Source organism: Amblyomma americanum, chromosome 2, assembly GCF_052857255.1.
Source record: "Amblyomma americanum isolate KBUSLIRL-KWMA chromosome 2, ASM5285725v1, whole genome shotgun sequence".
Taxonomy (NCBI): domain Eukaryota; kingdom Metazoa; phylum Arthropoda; class Arachnida; order Ixodida; family Ixodidae; genus Amblyomma; species Amblyomma americanum.
Genome location: NC_135498.1, coordinates 197,942,045 through 197,960,464, shown reverse-complemented (window position 1 = coordinate 197,960,464; position 18,420 = coordinate 197,942,045). Strand labels below are relative to the sequence as shown.

Sequence of the window (18,420 nt, the reverse complement as noted above, 5' to 3'; positions counted from 1 at the left end):
AGCTCTGCGCTTGCTGGACTGTATGAACCTGGACCTGCTTAAAGCAAGTGTCAATAAGGCTAAAGGACTTAGTTTAAAGATTTTTTTCTCAGCGAAGTCGCACAAAGATGGCATGCCATTTCGGGCTATTGTAACTGAGAGGAGCACTTGGCAATATAAAATTTCAGGGTATCTACAGAAATTCTTGGCTACTTTGGCTATTAAGGACCCATTCAGAGTTCGCAACTCTAAAGGTGTGGTAAATTTTCTGCGACATGAAAACCCAGGCTCATGTACAGTGTTGAGTATTGACGTGGTCGATCTGTTCTATTCCCTCCCTCACAATGAATTGATGAACGCGGTTTCAAAATGTGTAACAATTGACAATGATGAAGAACAGTTTATTAGAGGGTGTTGCATTTCTGTAGCTAGCTTTCTTGAGCTGCTGTCTTTTTATTTAAAGTCAATGTTCGTTGAATGGGACACTAAACTGTATACCCAAAAAGCGGGTGTTTGCATTGGATCTAGGGTGGCACCAGTGATTAGCGATATATTTTGTCCTTTTTTGATCGTGGTATCCAGGAAAATCTGTCGGGAATGGCGTCACGCATCTTTCGTTACGTCGATGACTTCTTGATTTTTGTAGGAAAAACTAACTTTTCAAGGCGCATGACTGATGTACTAAAAGTATTTAAAGAAAATGCTTTAGGTCTAGAGTTCACCACTGAGGTCACGGTCGGTAGTAAGCTACAATTTTTAGATCTGAGTTTGAAGGTTGCGACGGGGCACGTCTGTTGGGAATATCGTCCAAGGATGGGAAAACCGCTGTTAAATTATAAATCGCATCATTCCAAAACAGTTAAAACAGGAATTGTGGTCTCATCTCTTTTGTCCTCATTATCAAAATCTTGTATCCATATGGCAACCAACAGCTTCAACGAACAAATTAAAAGGTTGAAGGAAGCTGGATACCCGGATGGTGTTATGTTATTGGGCTGTAACAAGGTAGCCAAAAAGCTTAGGAATCCATCTTTGTTCCCAAGTCCGGGAAAAGAGAAGGAAAGGAAAAAGTTTGCCATCCTCCCATACGTACACCGTATGTCACATAATCTTAAAAATGTGGCAAAAAGGTATGGCGTAGGGGTGGTTTTTTCAGCGCCCAAGAAACTTAAAAGGGTTTGTGCTGTTTTGGAAAGAAAGGCTGAGCAACGAAAAGAATCTGAAACAACTTGTGGGGTTAAGCACGAAACAATGTATGTGCCATGCGCAGAAGAGGTTGTGTACAAAATCCCAATGTCATGCGGACAAATAAATATCGGGCAGACGGGGCGTTGCATCAATACACGTTTGAAAGAGCATGCAAATAATCTTGAAGCTAACAAATCTAATCATCTAGTTGACCATGTTCGAAACTGCCAATTTTGTTTTCCTTCATTGCCTTACTGTGATATCCTCTACAAACACCCGTCCCGATTAACACGTGAGATTATGGAAGCATATCACATGAAGAAAAAAACAAGGTTATGTGTAAGTAAGCCATCTATTTCATTATATGACAGTGAGGTTGCATTCCTCGATTCCACGTAGAAACTTGGGTTTTGTCTATGTACTAGCTGATAAGTTTGCCACTTTTTCTATAAAATATACTGCTTTCCTTAAATAAATTTCAGTTGTGAGTCAGCGCTTGTCCTGTATTTTCTTCCACTCTGTCCGCGTCGTTGCGCAGTTTGCCACTAAACGCATAACGACGGCGCGACTTTGAAACATCCAGGATAGTCACTATTTGGCAAGTGGAATCTTTCGATGAATCTCAGTCGGATTGGGAAACGTACGAAGAAAGGATTAATGCATTCCTGCGAGTGAATAAGATTCCAGACGAGAACAAAGTACATGTCTTCCTGAGTATCGTGGGTCTCAGGAAGTGCAAGATATTCAAGAGTTTCACCATCCCGAACACGCCTGCTAGTCAGTCTTTGTTAGAACTGCAGAAAGCATTACGAGAGAATCTTTCGCCCAAGACATCGGTTATAGCGGAAAGAGCAAAGTTTCAGCGGAGAACGCAACAACAAACGGAGAGCATCGCGCAGTTCGTGGCAGGCCTCAAGCGATCTGCAGAGACATGAAACTTTGGAGCGAACTTAGAAGAAACTCTGAGAGACAAATTTGTATGTGGTTTGGCCAGTGCTGACATCCAGAAGAGATTTTTTGTTGAGGATGCATCTCTGACTTTAAAACGGCGGTTGAGATAGCCTTATCAGTAGAGGCGGCTTCCAAGAACGTCACAGAGTGCCGACCTAGCAGTGCAACCCAGGAGCTCTTTCAGAAGTTTTCTGCAGAAGAGTCCCTTGCACGGGACGGTTCGCCATGCACGCGATGTAGCTTGCATTCACCGCAACCGTGCTTGCCGGTTCCGAACAGCCACTTGCTTTAGATGCCACCAAGTAAGGCATATTCAAAAGGTGTGCCGCTCTCAGCTGTCCTCTAATTCACACCCCCCGAAAGAGAGTGGACAAGACGCGCGGAAAAGAATCCCCCAGAGGCAAAGCATCGGCGCGTTCGAGACCGAGGAAGGCATCGACCCACTGTTTCAAACAACGCTCGACAAACCGCGTCAAGAGACGATACGCTTTACGATGTGTGTTCAGGGAGCGCCGCTTGACATGGAGCTGGACACTGGAGCAGTAGTGTCGGTGATGCCGAACAGGTTGTTTCGCTCATGATTCCCACCGATGAAGTTACGCCCGGCATCGGCGTTGCTTCGTAATTACACAGGGGAGTGCGTGCGCCCGAAAGGGGCGGTAACAGTAAACGTCGAGCAACAGCACCAGTCTCTCCAGCTACGTCTGCACATTCTCTGCCAGGAGGGTGCTGCTCTGATAGGACGAGACGGGTTGTATCAGCTCAGCCTCAATTGGAGTAGCGTTAATCACGTAGTTTCGCAAGCCCGCCAGCGAATAAAGTCAGATGAAGTTAGCTCTTGTCCTGCGTCCGTCTTATTTGCCTTTGTTTACATTTTAGCGCTATTGTTTGCAGTCTCAAAAGTTATGCCCTACCTAGCCCAAATTGACGCTCCTTTAAACGTCCAAGTTTATTTTTACTAGACGTAAGTCACGATTACGATAGCGCCTGCAAGCCAGACAAATTGCCTGGTTATAAATAGCGCTCGAGCACAACATGTTGTCATCGTTGTCCACATGTAACATTAAAACTACCTTACAAAAATGCCGCTGTTCTTTGTTGAGAGGTCGAAAAAGTAAACCGGCGTATCGCAGACATAGGTGGCAGTAAAGATGGTGCCATCGACAAGAATATTGTAGTGGATGGGCCACATCTGTCTTAATATTATCAATAAACCATTTTCTACTTGTCAGGCGGTTGATTTTTAGTTTCATGACGCCCTGCACGAAGAGTCGGGACGAGAGCGCGCGTTTCCCGGGAGTTGTGGTGCACTCAGGAGGTTGCGAACGGTAGTAAGACTACTGTCATTTTATAAATTATGCAGTAAGCTCTTAGCGGCATCAATTTTTTTTCTTTGTGGCACGGGTGTAACCGGAATCGTGGATCAGAAGCGTTAAAACTGTTTTAAGATCCTCAAAAGCCAACTTGAAACAGGGCTATGGTGCAAGTGAAAATAAACGCTACTTTCGCACTGCGCCTTTATCTTTGTGCACTGGCTAACTACACTTCATTGTCAGCAAAGTTTCGGGTAGTAATAGGTTTAACTCGATTTTAAGATATTTACTTGATGATCAACAGTCGGCTAAATTCAAGTTTTGAATGAGAATGGAGGGGCCTAATTTTATATGCATGCCTCACGAGTTCGTGTGCTTCTAGGCACTTTACATAAATCAAAAGGAAACTGTGTTCGCAAAGTGTGATACTTAAAAATAAGAGATTGTCTACCCTTAAGTGCCATTGTCCAATATTTGTTGTGCAAGGGCTGCTGAACACACCTTAATGTCCAAGAGGCAGCTCCATCGCGGCCTGAAGAACTCCCACACAGAGCTTTTGGCACCAGGCAGGTAGAGGGCGCTCGTCGCCACCACTACGAGGAGGAACACCGGCAGCAACCCCATCACGGCAGAGATCTGCGTCCACGAAGAAGGCAGATATGAGGAGACGTTACTGGGGGAACGTGAGAGGACCAACAAGAAGATCCTGTTCCAAAGTTTATTACATGTCGCCGACAAATATATGTGACTGTAACACGGAGCCATCTCGTATCTGAGGCTGTTATCTCCGTCGGTATCCAGATAATGCACCGGCTGTACTTTTCTGATGAGGTGAACTTGCAGTGCCGCCTCGTGTTTCCCCGCGGAGACCCTAGTTGGGACGCTTTTTCCAAAGTAATGCACACATCAACATAACGATGGCCAACGAAGGCCAGTTTGAAATCAGGAGTGAGTAGATTAGAGAAATCATTGAAACAATGGCTGGTGCCAAAGTTGAGAGCGAAACATTCTTCTCTCCCGTGAAAAAGTGTAAGAGGGGTAAAAGGGCGGCGGAGAGGGGAGCGGCGCTACGGCGTGTCATACAGTGATTGACGGACTGGATCACTTCACCTGTACGTGTCAGCGGCAATGGCTGCTCCGTCCGTGGTGATTATCAGTGCATCAATCGCGTTGAACGACTGTAATCTTTGTTCGCACTTAAGCTTTCTCCTATCGAGACAACCAATACAACGCCACGCCATGTTTATATTCATAGGCGGTGAGGGTAAAGCTTTAAATAAAAATGAACCATCTCTTTTAAACTAAGGGTATATGTTGTAGCGATTCTGGTGATGAGCTTATTGCACAACTAGAATATCTCGAATCTTGCTCAAAGCATAAGATAGTTAAACGCTCTTCTTAATCGTGCGCTAGAAGCATGATTCTTGTATGCAATAAATCGGTATTTTTCCTGAATTCTTTTCGACCCTCATTTATAAATATTTGCTGGGTATAATGGTACGTCCACACAGCAAGCCATTCGCCAGTGGGGTGTTATGTTGCATGTGCCAATTTTCGAAAACAGGATAGCAATGTTTGAAAGCTGGATATCAATCTTTCAAGTCTGCACATTCCACTATTTGAAAGCTGGATACTAATGTTCGACAGCTAGATGGCAGTGTTCAAAAGCTGGAAAGCGAGTCCGAGGCCTTTACTGGCCCATATCGCGGAGCGAACACCAGGCCTGCGTTGACCGCTCGGGACGAACGTTGGCCCAAAAGTGGCCTGCAAGTCCGGCCAATGTGTCAATGTGGTAACGCTTTGCCTAAATGCTGGTGTAGGACCGCAGTACATGCCAGTTTTTCCAATGGTGGCCTGGCATTCGTCCAGTGCTCTTGTGCTGCCTGGGCATGAAGTGTGCATGAAACAAAAAAGTGCCATCATATGCGTTTAACGTGCGATGAAAAAGGCGGGAAATTAATTGTGAAATGCGGGGTTAAAAGTTTTGAAGGGACACATGGGCTATAAGGGATGCCGTTATGGAGAGATCCGGAATAATTTGCACTCCTCGAGGTTCTTCAGCGTGTCCTGTCAAGAGCGGTTTCGATTTAGACTCAGTTAAATTAGGACAACCACGACAGGAACCGAACCAGCGACCATGGGATCAGCAGGCAAACGCCAAAACCACTGAGTCGCCGTGGCTGGTGAAAGGGCGGAAAGAGTGCGGTTTAAAACTTCTGCGACTTGAGAGTGCTTTTTAGCGCGTGCATAGGCGACGCAGTGAAGGACGAGGTAGACAGGACAGGGAGCGCCCTGTCTTCTATTCATCAATCTTTACGGTGTCATCGTTGTGTGGTCTAGAAAGAACGCTGAGACTGGGCCAGGTAGCCCCACATCGAATATTACTGGAATACCTTATGCAGCAATGAACCCGATTGTGAACCTGGATAGAAAGAAGAACGGAGAAATCTGAGCGTATACTATTGCTGCATGATATTTCAAAAGGCAATGCCTTTATGCACCAAAGAAGATCCACATGCTTCATGATGCGGAGTTTAATGAAAGAATGCCGTAAAGATGATTACTCATGTGCAGTGTGTGTTCAGTCTGAAGTTACAAACATTGTTGGGTGCGAAGTCGAAGTGTCGCTTACGACTCCAACGTTGGCATGATCAGCGTTCCTGAGGCTCCTGGTTTGTACCAGAGGCTGGCGCCACCAAAGAAGCGAGGGGACTGATGGCGATGAAATAAGAGATGGAAAAAAAGGGTTCCAGGCTGGCATATTTTTTGCAAAGCAAAACAGTCAAATAAGTGACCTAGTGAAAAGGGGACGTTCATACTAGGTCGCAACTCTTAAGTTTACGAATAAGTTTGCTTGAGCAGAAATTGAGCAAATACTCTCAGCCTCATGACATCCGGCGCCCCACCAACACTCTGACAGGGCTCGTTCACACTGTTCAAGTACTCACAGAAATTATAAGAGGCATTGTTCAGCACGTGCAAAAAATTTGGCGGGATTTGATTAGGTCCTTATACTTTGACGAACCATCGTCTTGTCCATCGCGTTCCTTTGCGCTATGTTATAAGCGGAAAATTTAAGCTCTTCTCGGGACTCTTGCTCGCTGTTCATAACTACGCAGGATAAGGTGCTTCTACTGGGTCAGGCCAATGCTGTTTTCGCCATGATTCGTTTCGATAAGATTAAGCCAAAAGACAGTTTGGCGCGAGGGTGGAGAAATGCGACTGCGCCACTTTTGCACGCGCACCCTTCCGACCGAGGCGACGCCTTGCGCTGTGCAGATGAAGATGAAGAACCAGGTGAAGATGTAGCACACGAGCAGCTCCCAGCGGATGCCACCGAAGTCTTCGATGCCTGATGTCAACTTCAGCATTCCGTGCCTGCAACGAACAAGAGGCGCGTCGGATCGCTGCCGGCATAGACGCATTTTGATCAATTGTAATATTTTGACAAATGGGCAAAAATAAACAGGCCTGTGAGAATGTTTTCGAACCGCCCACATAACTCCCATAAGGTGTCGCGATCAGTCATGCCACACTTTTTAGTTTGTGGCGCATTAAGAGCACCTTGTGTTGAAAGACAAATTTTTGCGCGGATTATGAGCAACAGGCACGCCACCTTTGCGCAGGCTACATCTCTGTACTGCCAGAGCTGAGGTAAAACTGACAGTGTCAGCATACTGGCATTTTCAGCATGAAAAGCCGGCGGTGTGTAAGAGCTCGATGGTCTCAACCCCTGTAAAGCAGCGAGCTGATATTGACATTTCTGTTCTTTAAGAAACTGTTTCGGCCGTCATCCCCGAGCTAAGAGGATACTACCATAAGCATGGTTTTCGATCTAAATGGTCATGCACGTCCCAATTGTGCGAGTTTTCTAATGACATCTTTGTTTCCTACGATAAAGGCTTAAAGTTGGTTCTGTATTTTTGTACTTTGAAAAGGCATTTGAGGCCGCTCCACATGTTCTCTTATTGCACAAAATGTCTGTTCTGTTCTGTTGTTCCCTCTGTTATCCAGTGGGTGCGGGATTACGCTTCGAAAAAGACTCAATGTGTTGTAGTTGACGGCACATCCTCCTCAGCTGTTGGCTTGACGTCGGGTGTGCCGCAATGATCAGTTTTAGGGCCGCTACTTTTTTAATTTATATTAATGATCTTGCTGAGGGAATCATGTCTCATATATATGCCTGCAGGCTGATGACTGTGTAATTAACAGATCCATCCACAATTCTCTGGACGTCGGCATTCTACAAAGTAACTTGATTAACGTGGTGTCATGGTGTGATCAAGTAACACTTCTTGCTGGGATAGTTGGTGCATGGTTCTATGTACAACCGTTAGCGCAAAATAAGACAATTATAAGAAAGGTGGACAATACAACGCGCTACTGACAACTGATTTTTATGGAAAGAAACACATAATATATAGGCTCACCGTCACACCAACTATCAGCTGCAGCAAACGTCAGAATGGTGAATAGGGTCATAAACGCGACAAAAGACAAACACTAAAAACATGACTTAGTTAAAAACGATAAGATCAGAGAAAGAACATGAAAAGGCATGACACGTGGTGTAAAGGGACAAAGAAACATGACTGAATGGGATCTGAAACGATGAAGACAAAACCAAAACGCATTAAAACGGTAAAAAAAACAGAAAAAGCATGTGAGACAAGAAAACAAACTAAAAGCCTAGTGCACTGAACCCTTCAGAATACACTGGGAAAAAACCACAGCACCTGTACACGTGTTCGTATCAGGAAAACTTTTTTCTAAAAAGGCTTCTTCGGTTTTGTACAAGAAGATAGAAGCATCGCTAACGGTACTCAGGCCCGTTTTCCTATGTAAAAAGGCTTCTTTTATTTCGCGGGACACTCGATCACGGCCTCTACCTAAAACTACAGTTCTTTCAAGCATGGGCCCGCAGGTGCTTTGTTCACAGTCCTTACACTGAAGATGCATATTAGAACCTGTTCCCTTCCCCATCGAGCGCTCATGCTCCCTCAACCTTTCATTTAGGCAACGCCCCGTCTGTCCAATATACATTTTTCCCCACGCGAGTGGGATCTGATAAACAACTCCTTCATAGCATTCTACGTACCTACGGGCATGCCGGGTTCCGCAGGTTTTCTCTCTTCTTTTTTCTGAGGTTGAAGTAACACGGCAGTTTGGGCTAGTTGGTTGCTATTCATAAAGGAGAGAAGTTCCGCAGCATGAAAAAAAACGCACACAGAAGACAAGGAACAAACAAGACAGGACTCTGCTGCACTTCCAACTGATTTTATTTGAAAAAGTTCGACATTTAAATACATTCAGTTATCATGAGGTGAAACCTAATCACAATGATTCAGAAAAGCCATTTAATTCTCCAGCAATGACAGTGAAGGCGTGATGACGCATTTGTCACCGGCTTTCCTAATAAAAAAGGCTTCGAAAAATTTCACGCTGAAGCTTGTCCCTGGCGTGACCCAGAAACTGCGCCTTCTTAAACATAGGTTTGCATTTGCACGACCGGCAGTGTACGGCAAGATGGCCGCTGATACCATCCTTTACTAGATTGAAGTGTTCTAGCGCTCTTTCATTAATAAAAACGCCCTGTTTGGCCAATGTACATTTTTTACACGTAAGAGGAATGCTATAAACGACCTTCGTTACACATTTTGTGAACTTTGTGACGTGCCTAATACTGCACGGCGCCTTCTTTCTCGTTATTATTGGGCAAATTTTTGACAGCTTGGATGGTGCGGAAAATACAACGTTAGCGTTGTATCGGCTGGCGATCTTCTTCAGATTGTGAGATATTTTATGTAGGTACGTTATTACCTTAGTGTTATTCTGTTTCTTTCCTTTATCATCCGTTCCTTTACTCCTCTTTCTTTTCAGCATTAGGCTCTCACAAACAGCTGAAATACCATCATCAGAGAAGCCGGACATGCGTAGCCGCTCGACTTGCTGATTGACACTTTCGGTCATTTGATGCGGGCAGGTTTTTTGAAGGGCAGCATTGATGCAGTTCATGACTATTCCGTGTTTAATTTTCTTTGATTGAGCGCTGTTAAAAGGGAGAAGGGAGTTTTGTGACCTAGGGTTATATTTCCAACATATGTGGTTCGTTCTGAAAGTAATTCTCAGGTCTAAAACATTATGTTGTGAGCGCAGGGAAGTTCGTACGTGAATTTTAAACCTCTTGCTGCAGCTTTAAAAGCCGTGATAATTTCTTCAACTGCGTCGCCAAGGGATGAAATATGCGAATTGTAAAGAATCACCAAGTAATCATCGACATATCTAAAAATTCTTCTAACTTGAAGGCCCTTTAGTGAATTGTTAACGCGCTTATCAACAAAACAAAGATAGATGTCACAAAGTATGGGAGCTACTGAAGAACCTATTCAAATGCCAGCCTTTTGGGTATAAATGCGATCATTCCCTGCGCTCACAACATACAGTTTTTAGACCTCGTAATTACTTTCAGAACGAACCAAATATGTTGGAAATATAACCCTAGGTCACAAAACTCCCCTTCTCCCTTTTAACAGCGCTAATTCAAAGATAATTAAACGCGGAATAGCCATGAACTGCATCAATGCTGTCCTAGAAAAAACCTGCCCGCATCAATGACCGATAGTGTCAATCAGCAAGTCGAGCGGCTACGCATGTCCGGCTTCCCTGATGATGGTATTTCAGCTGTTTGTGAGAGCCTAATGCAGAAAAGAAAGAGGAGTAAAGGAATGGATGATAAACGAAAGAAACAGAATAAAACTAAGGTAATACCGTACCTGCATAAAATATCTCACAATCTGAAGAAGATCGCCAGCCGATACAACGCTAACGTTGTATTTTCCGCACCATGCAAGCTGTCAAAAATTTGCCCAATAATAACGAGAAAGAAGAAGGCGCCGTGCAGTATTAGGCACGTCACAAAGTTCACAAAATGTGTAACGAAGGTCGTTTATAGCATTCCTCTTACGCGTAAAAAAGTGTAAATTGGCCAAACAGGGCGTTGTTTTAATGAAAGAGCGCTAGAACACTTCAGTCTAGTAAAGGATGGTATCAGCGGCCATCTTCCCGTACACTGCCGGCCGTGCAAATGCAAACCTATGTTTAAGAAGGCGCAGTTTCTGGGTCACGCCAGGGACAAGCTTCAGCGTGAAATTATCGAAGCCTTTTTATTAGGAAAGCCGGTGACAATTGCGTCAGCACGCCTTCACTGTCACTGCTGGAGAATGAAATGGCTTTTTGGATGATTGTGATTAGGTTTTACCTCATGATAACTGAAAGTATTTAAATGTCGAGCTTTTTCAAATAAAATCAGTTGGAAGTGCAGCACAGTTCTGTCTTGTTTGTTCCTTATCTTCGTGTGCGATTTATTCATGCTGCGAAACCTGTCTCCATTATGAATTTCTGTGTTTACGCGAGGACATAATGAGGTCAGCTTACAGAGACCAGAGAATACAGAGGAGCAGAGAATTGTATTCTCTGCTCCCTGTAAGCTGACGTCATTATGTCCTCGTGTAAACTCAGAAAAAAAGAAGAGAAAAAACCTGCGGAACCAGACATGCCCGCAGGTACGTAGAATGCAATGAAGGATTTGTTTATCAGATCCCACTCGCATGTGGAAAAGTGTATATTGGACAGACGGGGCGCTGCTTAAATGAAAGGTTGAGGGGGCATGAGCTTTCCATGGGGACGGGAACAGGTTCTAATCTGCCTCTTCACTGTAAGGATTGTGACCAACGCACCTGCGGGCCCATTCTTGAAAGAACTGTAGTTTTAGGTAGAGGCCGTGATCGAGTGTCCCGCGAATTAAAGCAAGCCTTTTTAATTTGGTTTTTGTTTAGATTTATGGTGGTTTAACTTCCCAAAGCGGCTCAGGCTATGATGGACGCCGTAGTGAAGGGCTCCGGAAATTTCGATCACCTGGGGTTCTTTAACGTGCACTGACATCGCACAGTACCTTTTTAATTAGGAAAACGGGTCTGAGTGCCGTTAGTGATGCTTCTATATTCTTGTACAAAACCGAGGAAGCTTTTTTAGCAAAGTTTTTCTGATACGTACACGAGTACAGGTGCTGTGGTTTTTTCCCAGTGTAATCTTAAGGGTTCAGTGCACTAGGCCTTTTAGATGGTTTTCTTGTCTCACGTGCTTTTTTCCGGTGTTTTACAGTTTTAATGCGTCTTGGTTTTGTCTTCATGGTTTCAGATCCCATTCAGTCATGTTTCTTTGGCCCTTTACACCACGTGTCATGCCTTTTAATGTTCTTTCTCCGATCTTATCGTTTTTAACTGAGTCATGTTTTAGTGTGCCTTTTATCGCTGTTATGACCCTGATCATCTTTCTGACGTTTGCTGCTGCTGATAGGTGGTGTCACGGTGAGCCTATATATTATATGTTTCTTTCAATAAAAATCAGTGGTCAGTAGCGCGTTGTCTTGTCCACATTTCTTGTGAATGTCTTATCTTGCGCTAACATTTGTACATAGAATCAAGGTGTAATATGTGGAAAATACGCCTCAGTATAGAAGTGTTATTAGATGCAGTTCACTCGAAAACGACCGCCCGTCTCCTCTCAATACCACATTAATTGCAGCTCCCTTAACCATGACGATAATTTCAAATATCTAGGCGTATACTTCTCGTATAACTGTTCATAGAGCAAGCATGTGGACTACTTGGCTAAGAAAGCTAGCGCTGTATTGAATTTCGTTAAACGAAACATTAAAGTTGAACCCCTGACGCTCAAAGAAGCGTTCTATCTCACTGACATACGGCCTACTTGGAATATGCATGCACAATGTGGGACCCACATAAGCATAACTTGATTAACAAACTAGAATGGATTCCGAATCGCGCTGCACGTTTCGTCACTAACAATTATGACTTTGCCTCCAGCATAACAAACATTAAAACCGAGCTTAGATTGCAGCCCCTGTCCCAAAGGAGAAAATTCTTCAGATTGAAGTTTTTACACACCGGATTAGACGAAACTGTTTACCTGAAGGCTCCACATTATACTCTACTCTACAACTTATTTTCCCTTTCACGATAAACTAATGGAATCGTCTGCCTGAAAGAATTGTCACTATTCCTTCTACAATGTTTTCCTCAGCTCTGCTTGATGCATGTTTTCAATGAGTTTCGTTATATTAGTTACTGTATTCTGTATTATTTGTTCTTGTTGTGTTTGGTATTCTGTTTTTGTCCGTGACTTTTGTATATTACTATGTTTAAAATCCCCCTACAATAATGCCCTATGGGCGATGTAGGTATATGCCTAAATAAATAAAAAAAGTTCCGCATCCCCTCCACCGTACGAGCACCCCTTAGAATTCTTCCTGTCTAAAAGGACAAAAATATTAATGAAAAAGAGAGAGGGGAAGGGAGCTCGAAGCAGTCTAGCTTTGACCAGTCAAGCCTTATCCACAAAAGCCGCCGCGGTGGCTGAGTGGTTATGGCGCTCGGCTGCCGGCCCGAAAGACGCGGGTTCGATCGCGGCCGCGGCGGTCGAATTTCGATGGAGGCGAAATTCTAGAGGCCCGTGTGCTGTGCGATGTCAGTGCACGTAAAAGAACCCCGGGTGGTCGAAATTTCCGGAGCCCTTCACTACGGCGTCCCTCATAGCCTGATTCGCTTTGGGACGTTAAATCCCCCATAAACCATAAAAACAAACCTTATCCTCTAATTGTAAAATTTATTCCTCGCTTCTTTGGTATTGTTTATGGGGGTTTAACGTCCCAGAGCGACTCAGGCTGTGAGGGACGTCGTAGTGATGGGCTCCGGAAATGTCGACCGCCTGGGGTTCTTAACGTGCACTGACATCGCACGGTACATGGGCCTCTAGCATTTCGCCTCCATCATAATTTGACCACCATGGCCGGGATCGAACCCGCGTCTTTATGGCCAGCAGCCGAGCGCCAAAACCACTGAGCCAGGGCGGCGGCCATTCCATTCCAACCTCGCACTGCAGCGTACAGAACATTTACAGAGCGTACATTTTGCGGCAGCTGGTCATCTGTTGACCACGCATTTAACGTTCTGGAGACCGCCTTTTCAGGTTACTGTCCTCAGCCGACAGGAAAACTGGGAAATTCCTGCTCACAATATATTGGACCGCAATTCCCAGGATTTGTTAAGGAAGCTTTGGGCACTGGTATTGGACGAAAACATAATCGGAAGATGCAAAAGAAGCAGACGAAAGGAAAGAACATGTATACGATGAAGATATACCGCAGGGCACTCGAAAATAAGTTCAAGTAAAAACAAAAAGCAAAACAGTTTCAGTCATACAGACAGGAAGTTTGTCATGTGGCTTTGAAGGTTATACGATCCTGAATATATTCAGTTGAGCGGGAAATGTGGTTCCATTCTGTGACACTAGTGGTAAAAAAATGAGTCAGAAAAGAGGGTTGTGCAGCAGAATGGAGTGTGAACTTTATGTTTGTAACCGACAAATGCTGGTAGGTAAGCGAGTTATACAATAATTCGCTTTTAGCATGGCGTTACTTAAGTACATATTATCAACGAGACAGAAATGGGCCAGTTTTCTTCGCAGGTGTAAGCTTTGTAGACAAAGTTGAGTAATTATTAAGGAAACACTTCCAGTGCGGTCTCAATTAGACAGAATAAGCCGCACCGATGGATGTTCAACTGCTTCGGTGTCATTGATTAGTGTATGATGAGCTCGATTCCACATTATGGAGGCGTATTGTTGCATAGGTCGAATTAATGATTTGTACAATATTTGCATGGTGTGCGTTACAAGGTATTTAGAGTGCAATGAGAATTATCTGTGGCGTATTTTACGCGAACATGGCATGAAAAATTGTTTAACGAACACCGAGATATTTAACGGGAGCGGCATTTTCAACACATGCCTCTGGTTCTGTTATGGTGTGTAGATGACGAGTATTTCAACGGCGTCAGATTGTCAAACGTTGTCTCTCAAAGCACTGCAATTCAAAAGCAATTTTTTTTGGACTGAGTCATGGTCACACTCTATGAATTGGGTGTCATGTCAATATGTCCTTTCACGGTGTGGAAAAGGACAATCGGCGAAGAGCTTTATAGATGTGCAAATACATTAAGGTCATTTATGTATACAATAAAAAATAACGGGGCTAAAACAGCCTTCCGGAACACCGGATTTTACAGGACGATCACAGGATACGTGATCATTAGCTATCAAAAATTGACAGTGGTTAGCGTGCAAGCACTTAATCCATTGTATGAAGCAGAGGTATATGTTTGAACTGCTTGATTTTGAGGCAGCGGATTATAGGTGTAGTTCTATTAAAGTTTTCGCAATGTCGCGGAATATGCAACTGATTACCTATTCATGATCACTGAAGGAGGCTATGTTGTTAGCAAAAAATATATAGTTGCGTTTCACCTAAATACCCTTCGCGAAAGCCGTGCTGTTCGATATAAAATCACGAGTTTTATTCGTGGAAGCTTATGACATTAGAATATAATCTGTGGTCAAATAATTTACGCGTATGTTCGCTAATGCGATTACTTTGTTATCAAGGGCTGAATTAGCGCTTCCGGATTTGAAAACTGCAACCACCTCCCCCCTTCCAATTCAGCAGCAGGGATGGTGAAAAAAGATGGGCCAAAACGACTGACGACTAACTTCCGGGTTTTTGAAATGCCCGTGTTTAACTTCATCAACACCACAACCGACAGAAACCTTATTCCTCGGATTGACTTCATTCTTCGCCCCTAACTTATCACGACATGATCTATTGGAAGGAATGTGCGCACTTGAGCAATTAAAGCAGCAGTGGCTTGGTTTGGTTTATGTGGGTTTAACGTCCCAGAGCTACTCAGGCTATGAGAGACGCCGTAGTGAAGGGCTGTGGAAATTTCGACCACCTGGGGTTCTTTAACGTGCACTGACATCGCACAGCACACGGGCCTCTAGAATTTCGCCTCCATCGAAATTCGACCGCTGCGGCCGGGATCGAACCCGCGTCTTTCGGGCCAGCAGCCGAGCGCCATAACAACTCAGCCACCGCGGCGGCTTCAAAGCAGCAGTGGCATTCGCAAAGTTTTTACAAAGGTATAGCTGAGTACATCGCAAAGGTCATTATTCAGTAGATTTATTGTTCGGTATTATGGTTTGGAAATGGCGTTTATTAGGTGGTTTAACAACTGATCAGATCCTGGAATAGTTTTCGGATAGAATCAAAGGAACTGTACGATGAAAACTGATTTCCTCGCGTGTTTAAAGTGGCTCTTTAAGGAGCTGTAATAAAGTTCAGGTATTCCTGTAATATTCAAAAACACCGTTTCACGAATGCCCTCCAACAAGAACTTTTTCGGTGTGCTTTGTAGAAGCTGAAGCACCTATAGTCAAAATTTGAGCTTAAGCGCCTTCGCGTCTTCCCCTCTCCTTTCGTCACTTTTTGCACGCTGAAAGGTCGGCGCCACCGTCGGGGGCGGAGCTTCCTTACCCACCGGAGCTACGCCGCGAATCGGCCGCGGCCATGGTAGCAGCCAGACGCCTGAGAGAATCTAACCAATAGTCATCTCTGAACTGGTATAGGCAAGGGCGGTGCGACGGAGAAGGGTGCGAGTATGAAAAAGTCGGCGGAGAGGCTGCGGCAAATTTTGCGCATGATCGTGGGTTGTCTGCTGCGTGTGGAAGTGAACTATTAGTCGCAGGTGTTCATGACAACAAAATGCACTGATTCGGCGAGTTGATGTGCCCTCCTCTGAAGGCGTTTCAGAGCTCCGCTAAGTGCAGTGCGATACTTTGAAAGGACGTTGCGATATGGAAGCCATGTATAGGGCTGGTGGCTTACTTGCCTTGGCGGAATGGCCTTTTAACGCGACAGAGTTAAGTGTCCCGTGTTGCGCAGAAACCGGCATTTTGGCGTTTCAAGATTATTCAAGAGGCTAGTGACGCCAAAACCACATGACCTCTCCCGGGTATTTCAAACACACTGCAACAATCACGCAGTACAATAGCGTTAAGGTCACCATAAAATTCTTTATTTTTATACAGGGTCGTGATGTCATTCTACCGCCATTACGCAGTGCCTCTGAAGAAAAAAAAAGCAATTAAGTTGAACAGAAATATGATCGAACAGGGATTGGAGCCACTGCCCTTTCAGTCTAGAGCCGGGAGTACTACACCTCCGCCACTGACATATGCTCATTCGACTTGATTAATGGGAAGCCATGTGTTTCTTGTGCTAAATAAAACTCAAAACTAAAATAAAATACTAAAAAGAACAGTAAACAGTGTCGGAGACTTCATAGGAAAAGAGGACTCCCGAAAGCTTAAGGGACCCACTTTTGCTAGTGCGTTGTACCCTCAAGATGAGGACATTTGTGTAAAAAAAAAAATAATACAACAAAGTAAACTAGGTGTTAAAAGGGAAGAAAAAGCTTGTTTTTATTTGTGAAAACACTAAATTTGCACCTGACGCCAGCAGTCTTATTTTCAACTTAGTTCATCGCGGATCTAATTCTTTTTGCTGCAGTACACAAAGACCGGCGTTTTGCAATGAACCAAATAATTATGATGCCAATCATTGTCATTTGGCAACGGTGAAATGACCAAAAGCAATCATTCTCGCATAGGTATCTTTTCAGAATAAAAGAAGCAGTTAGAAACCAATTTGCATGATTTTAGTCATTGTGGTTCGCCAATGACTAAAAGCAATCGTTTTCGCATAGGTATCTTTTCTGAATACAAGAAGTTAGAGAACAATTTGCATGATTTAAGTCATTGTGGTTCATTGCACAGATGATCATAATATGCGAAATAACGTTGGTTGTAACAAATCTTATATACCGTTACTGTTATGAACACTCGCGTAAGAAAAAAGAACAAAGTGAGTTTCGAGAAAAACGAGAAAGATGGGGAATAATCACAATGTCATAAACCAATGTACCAAATGCTTAAATTCTACCATTATTATATCTCTCCTGCCACTTATCTTGCTTTACTTGGGCTTCGCTCATGAAGGAGCTAACTTTTGAAATATTTTTACAGGTTCAGTAGACTGAGAGATTTCCAGATATGCTTTGGTCACCTGTCAGGATAGCTCTCTGTGTGCATGGGCAAGGTTTGTTAAAAGTGTGCTTCAAGACGTCTAGCCCAACTCTGTTACCAGTGCTCAAATGATATACGCCACTATACAAACCAAACTTCAGTGCTAGTATCTCTACATATCTATGCAATGTGTTCCAAAAATGTTGCTTGGCTTCTGCGAGCGTTTTAGTTATTAAATATAAAAAAGAATACATAGGCGGCAAAAAGAAATTAGTGTAAATGTTAGCACAATTGGGATGAAAAACTTTGTTATGATTCCCAAAGCTTTAAACTGAGGCTCTACCATTTATAACGTTTAATTATAAACGATTTTTTTGCAGTCCATTCAGAATTGGCAGTTTGGATAAGCAAAATTTGGAAAATTGAATTTTCTTTGTTTTAAACATCTGTGCCTAAAACTGACTCATATAAGTTAACGCGGAGCTTAAGTGTCCATTGAAAGTTTTCTCTTTTAAGAAGCCTTTGCTAAGATTTAGTAAAGCAAGGATTGCATTGTTGTTCGAAATCAGATACAATGACACAAAATTGCTTCCTTACGCCATAAACTTGTTTTTGAATAAAACTTAAATTTTTTGCTACACAGCAGAATAAATTGGCCATATATGCATCAGCAAAGAGTTCAAGCTCTTGATAAATTGTAGCATAATGGTCATTACAGTAGTATTCGACAGATGCAATGACACAAAATTGCTTCTTTACGCCATAATCTTGGTTTTGAATAAAACTTGAATTTTTTGCTACACAGTAGAATAAGTTGGCCATATATGTATCAGCAAAGAGTTCAAGCTCTTGGTTAATTGTAACATAATGGTCTTTACAGTAGTATTCGACAGATCAATATGGGCACTTCTTGGAAGGCGTTTACATTCCAACGTCAAGTGAATAATGCAGTCGTCACTCATGCCTAGATAACAATCTCGTCTAGTGGTAG

The 18,420-nt window shown here is 43.5% G+C and overlaps 1 protein-coding gene across 1 annotated transcript in view; it reads right to left on the bottom strand.

Annotated features, from left to right (window-relative positions):
* Positions 1 to 18,420, bottom strand: part of LOC144120319 (sodium-dependent acetylcholine transporter-like) — a 134,515-nt gene that overhangs the window by 101,879 nt on the left and 14,216 nt on the right. Inside the window, exons 4-5 of the mRNA XM_077652702.1 lie at positions 6,677 to 6,809; positions 3,933 to 4,067 (exon numbers count right to left, since the gene is read on the bottom strand). Of these exons, the coding sequence (XP_077508828.1) occupies positions 3,933 to 4,067; positions 6,677 to 6,809 (268 nt within the window). The remainder of the gene's footprint in view (positions 1 to 3,932; positions 4,068 to 6,676; positions 6,810 to 18,420) is intronic.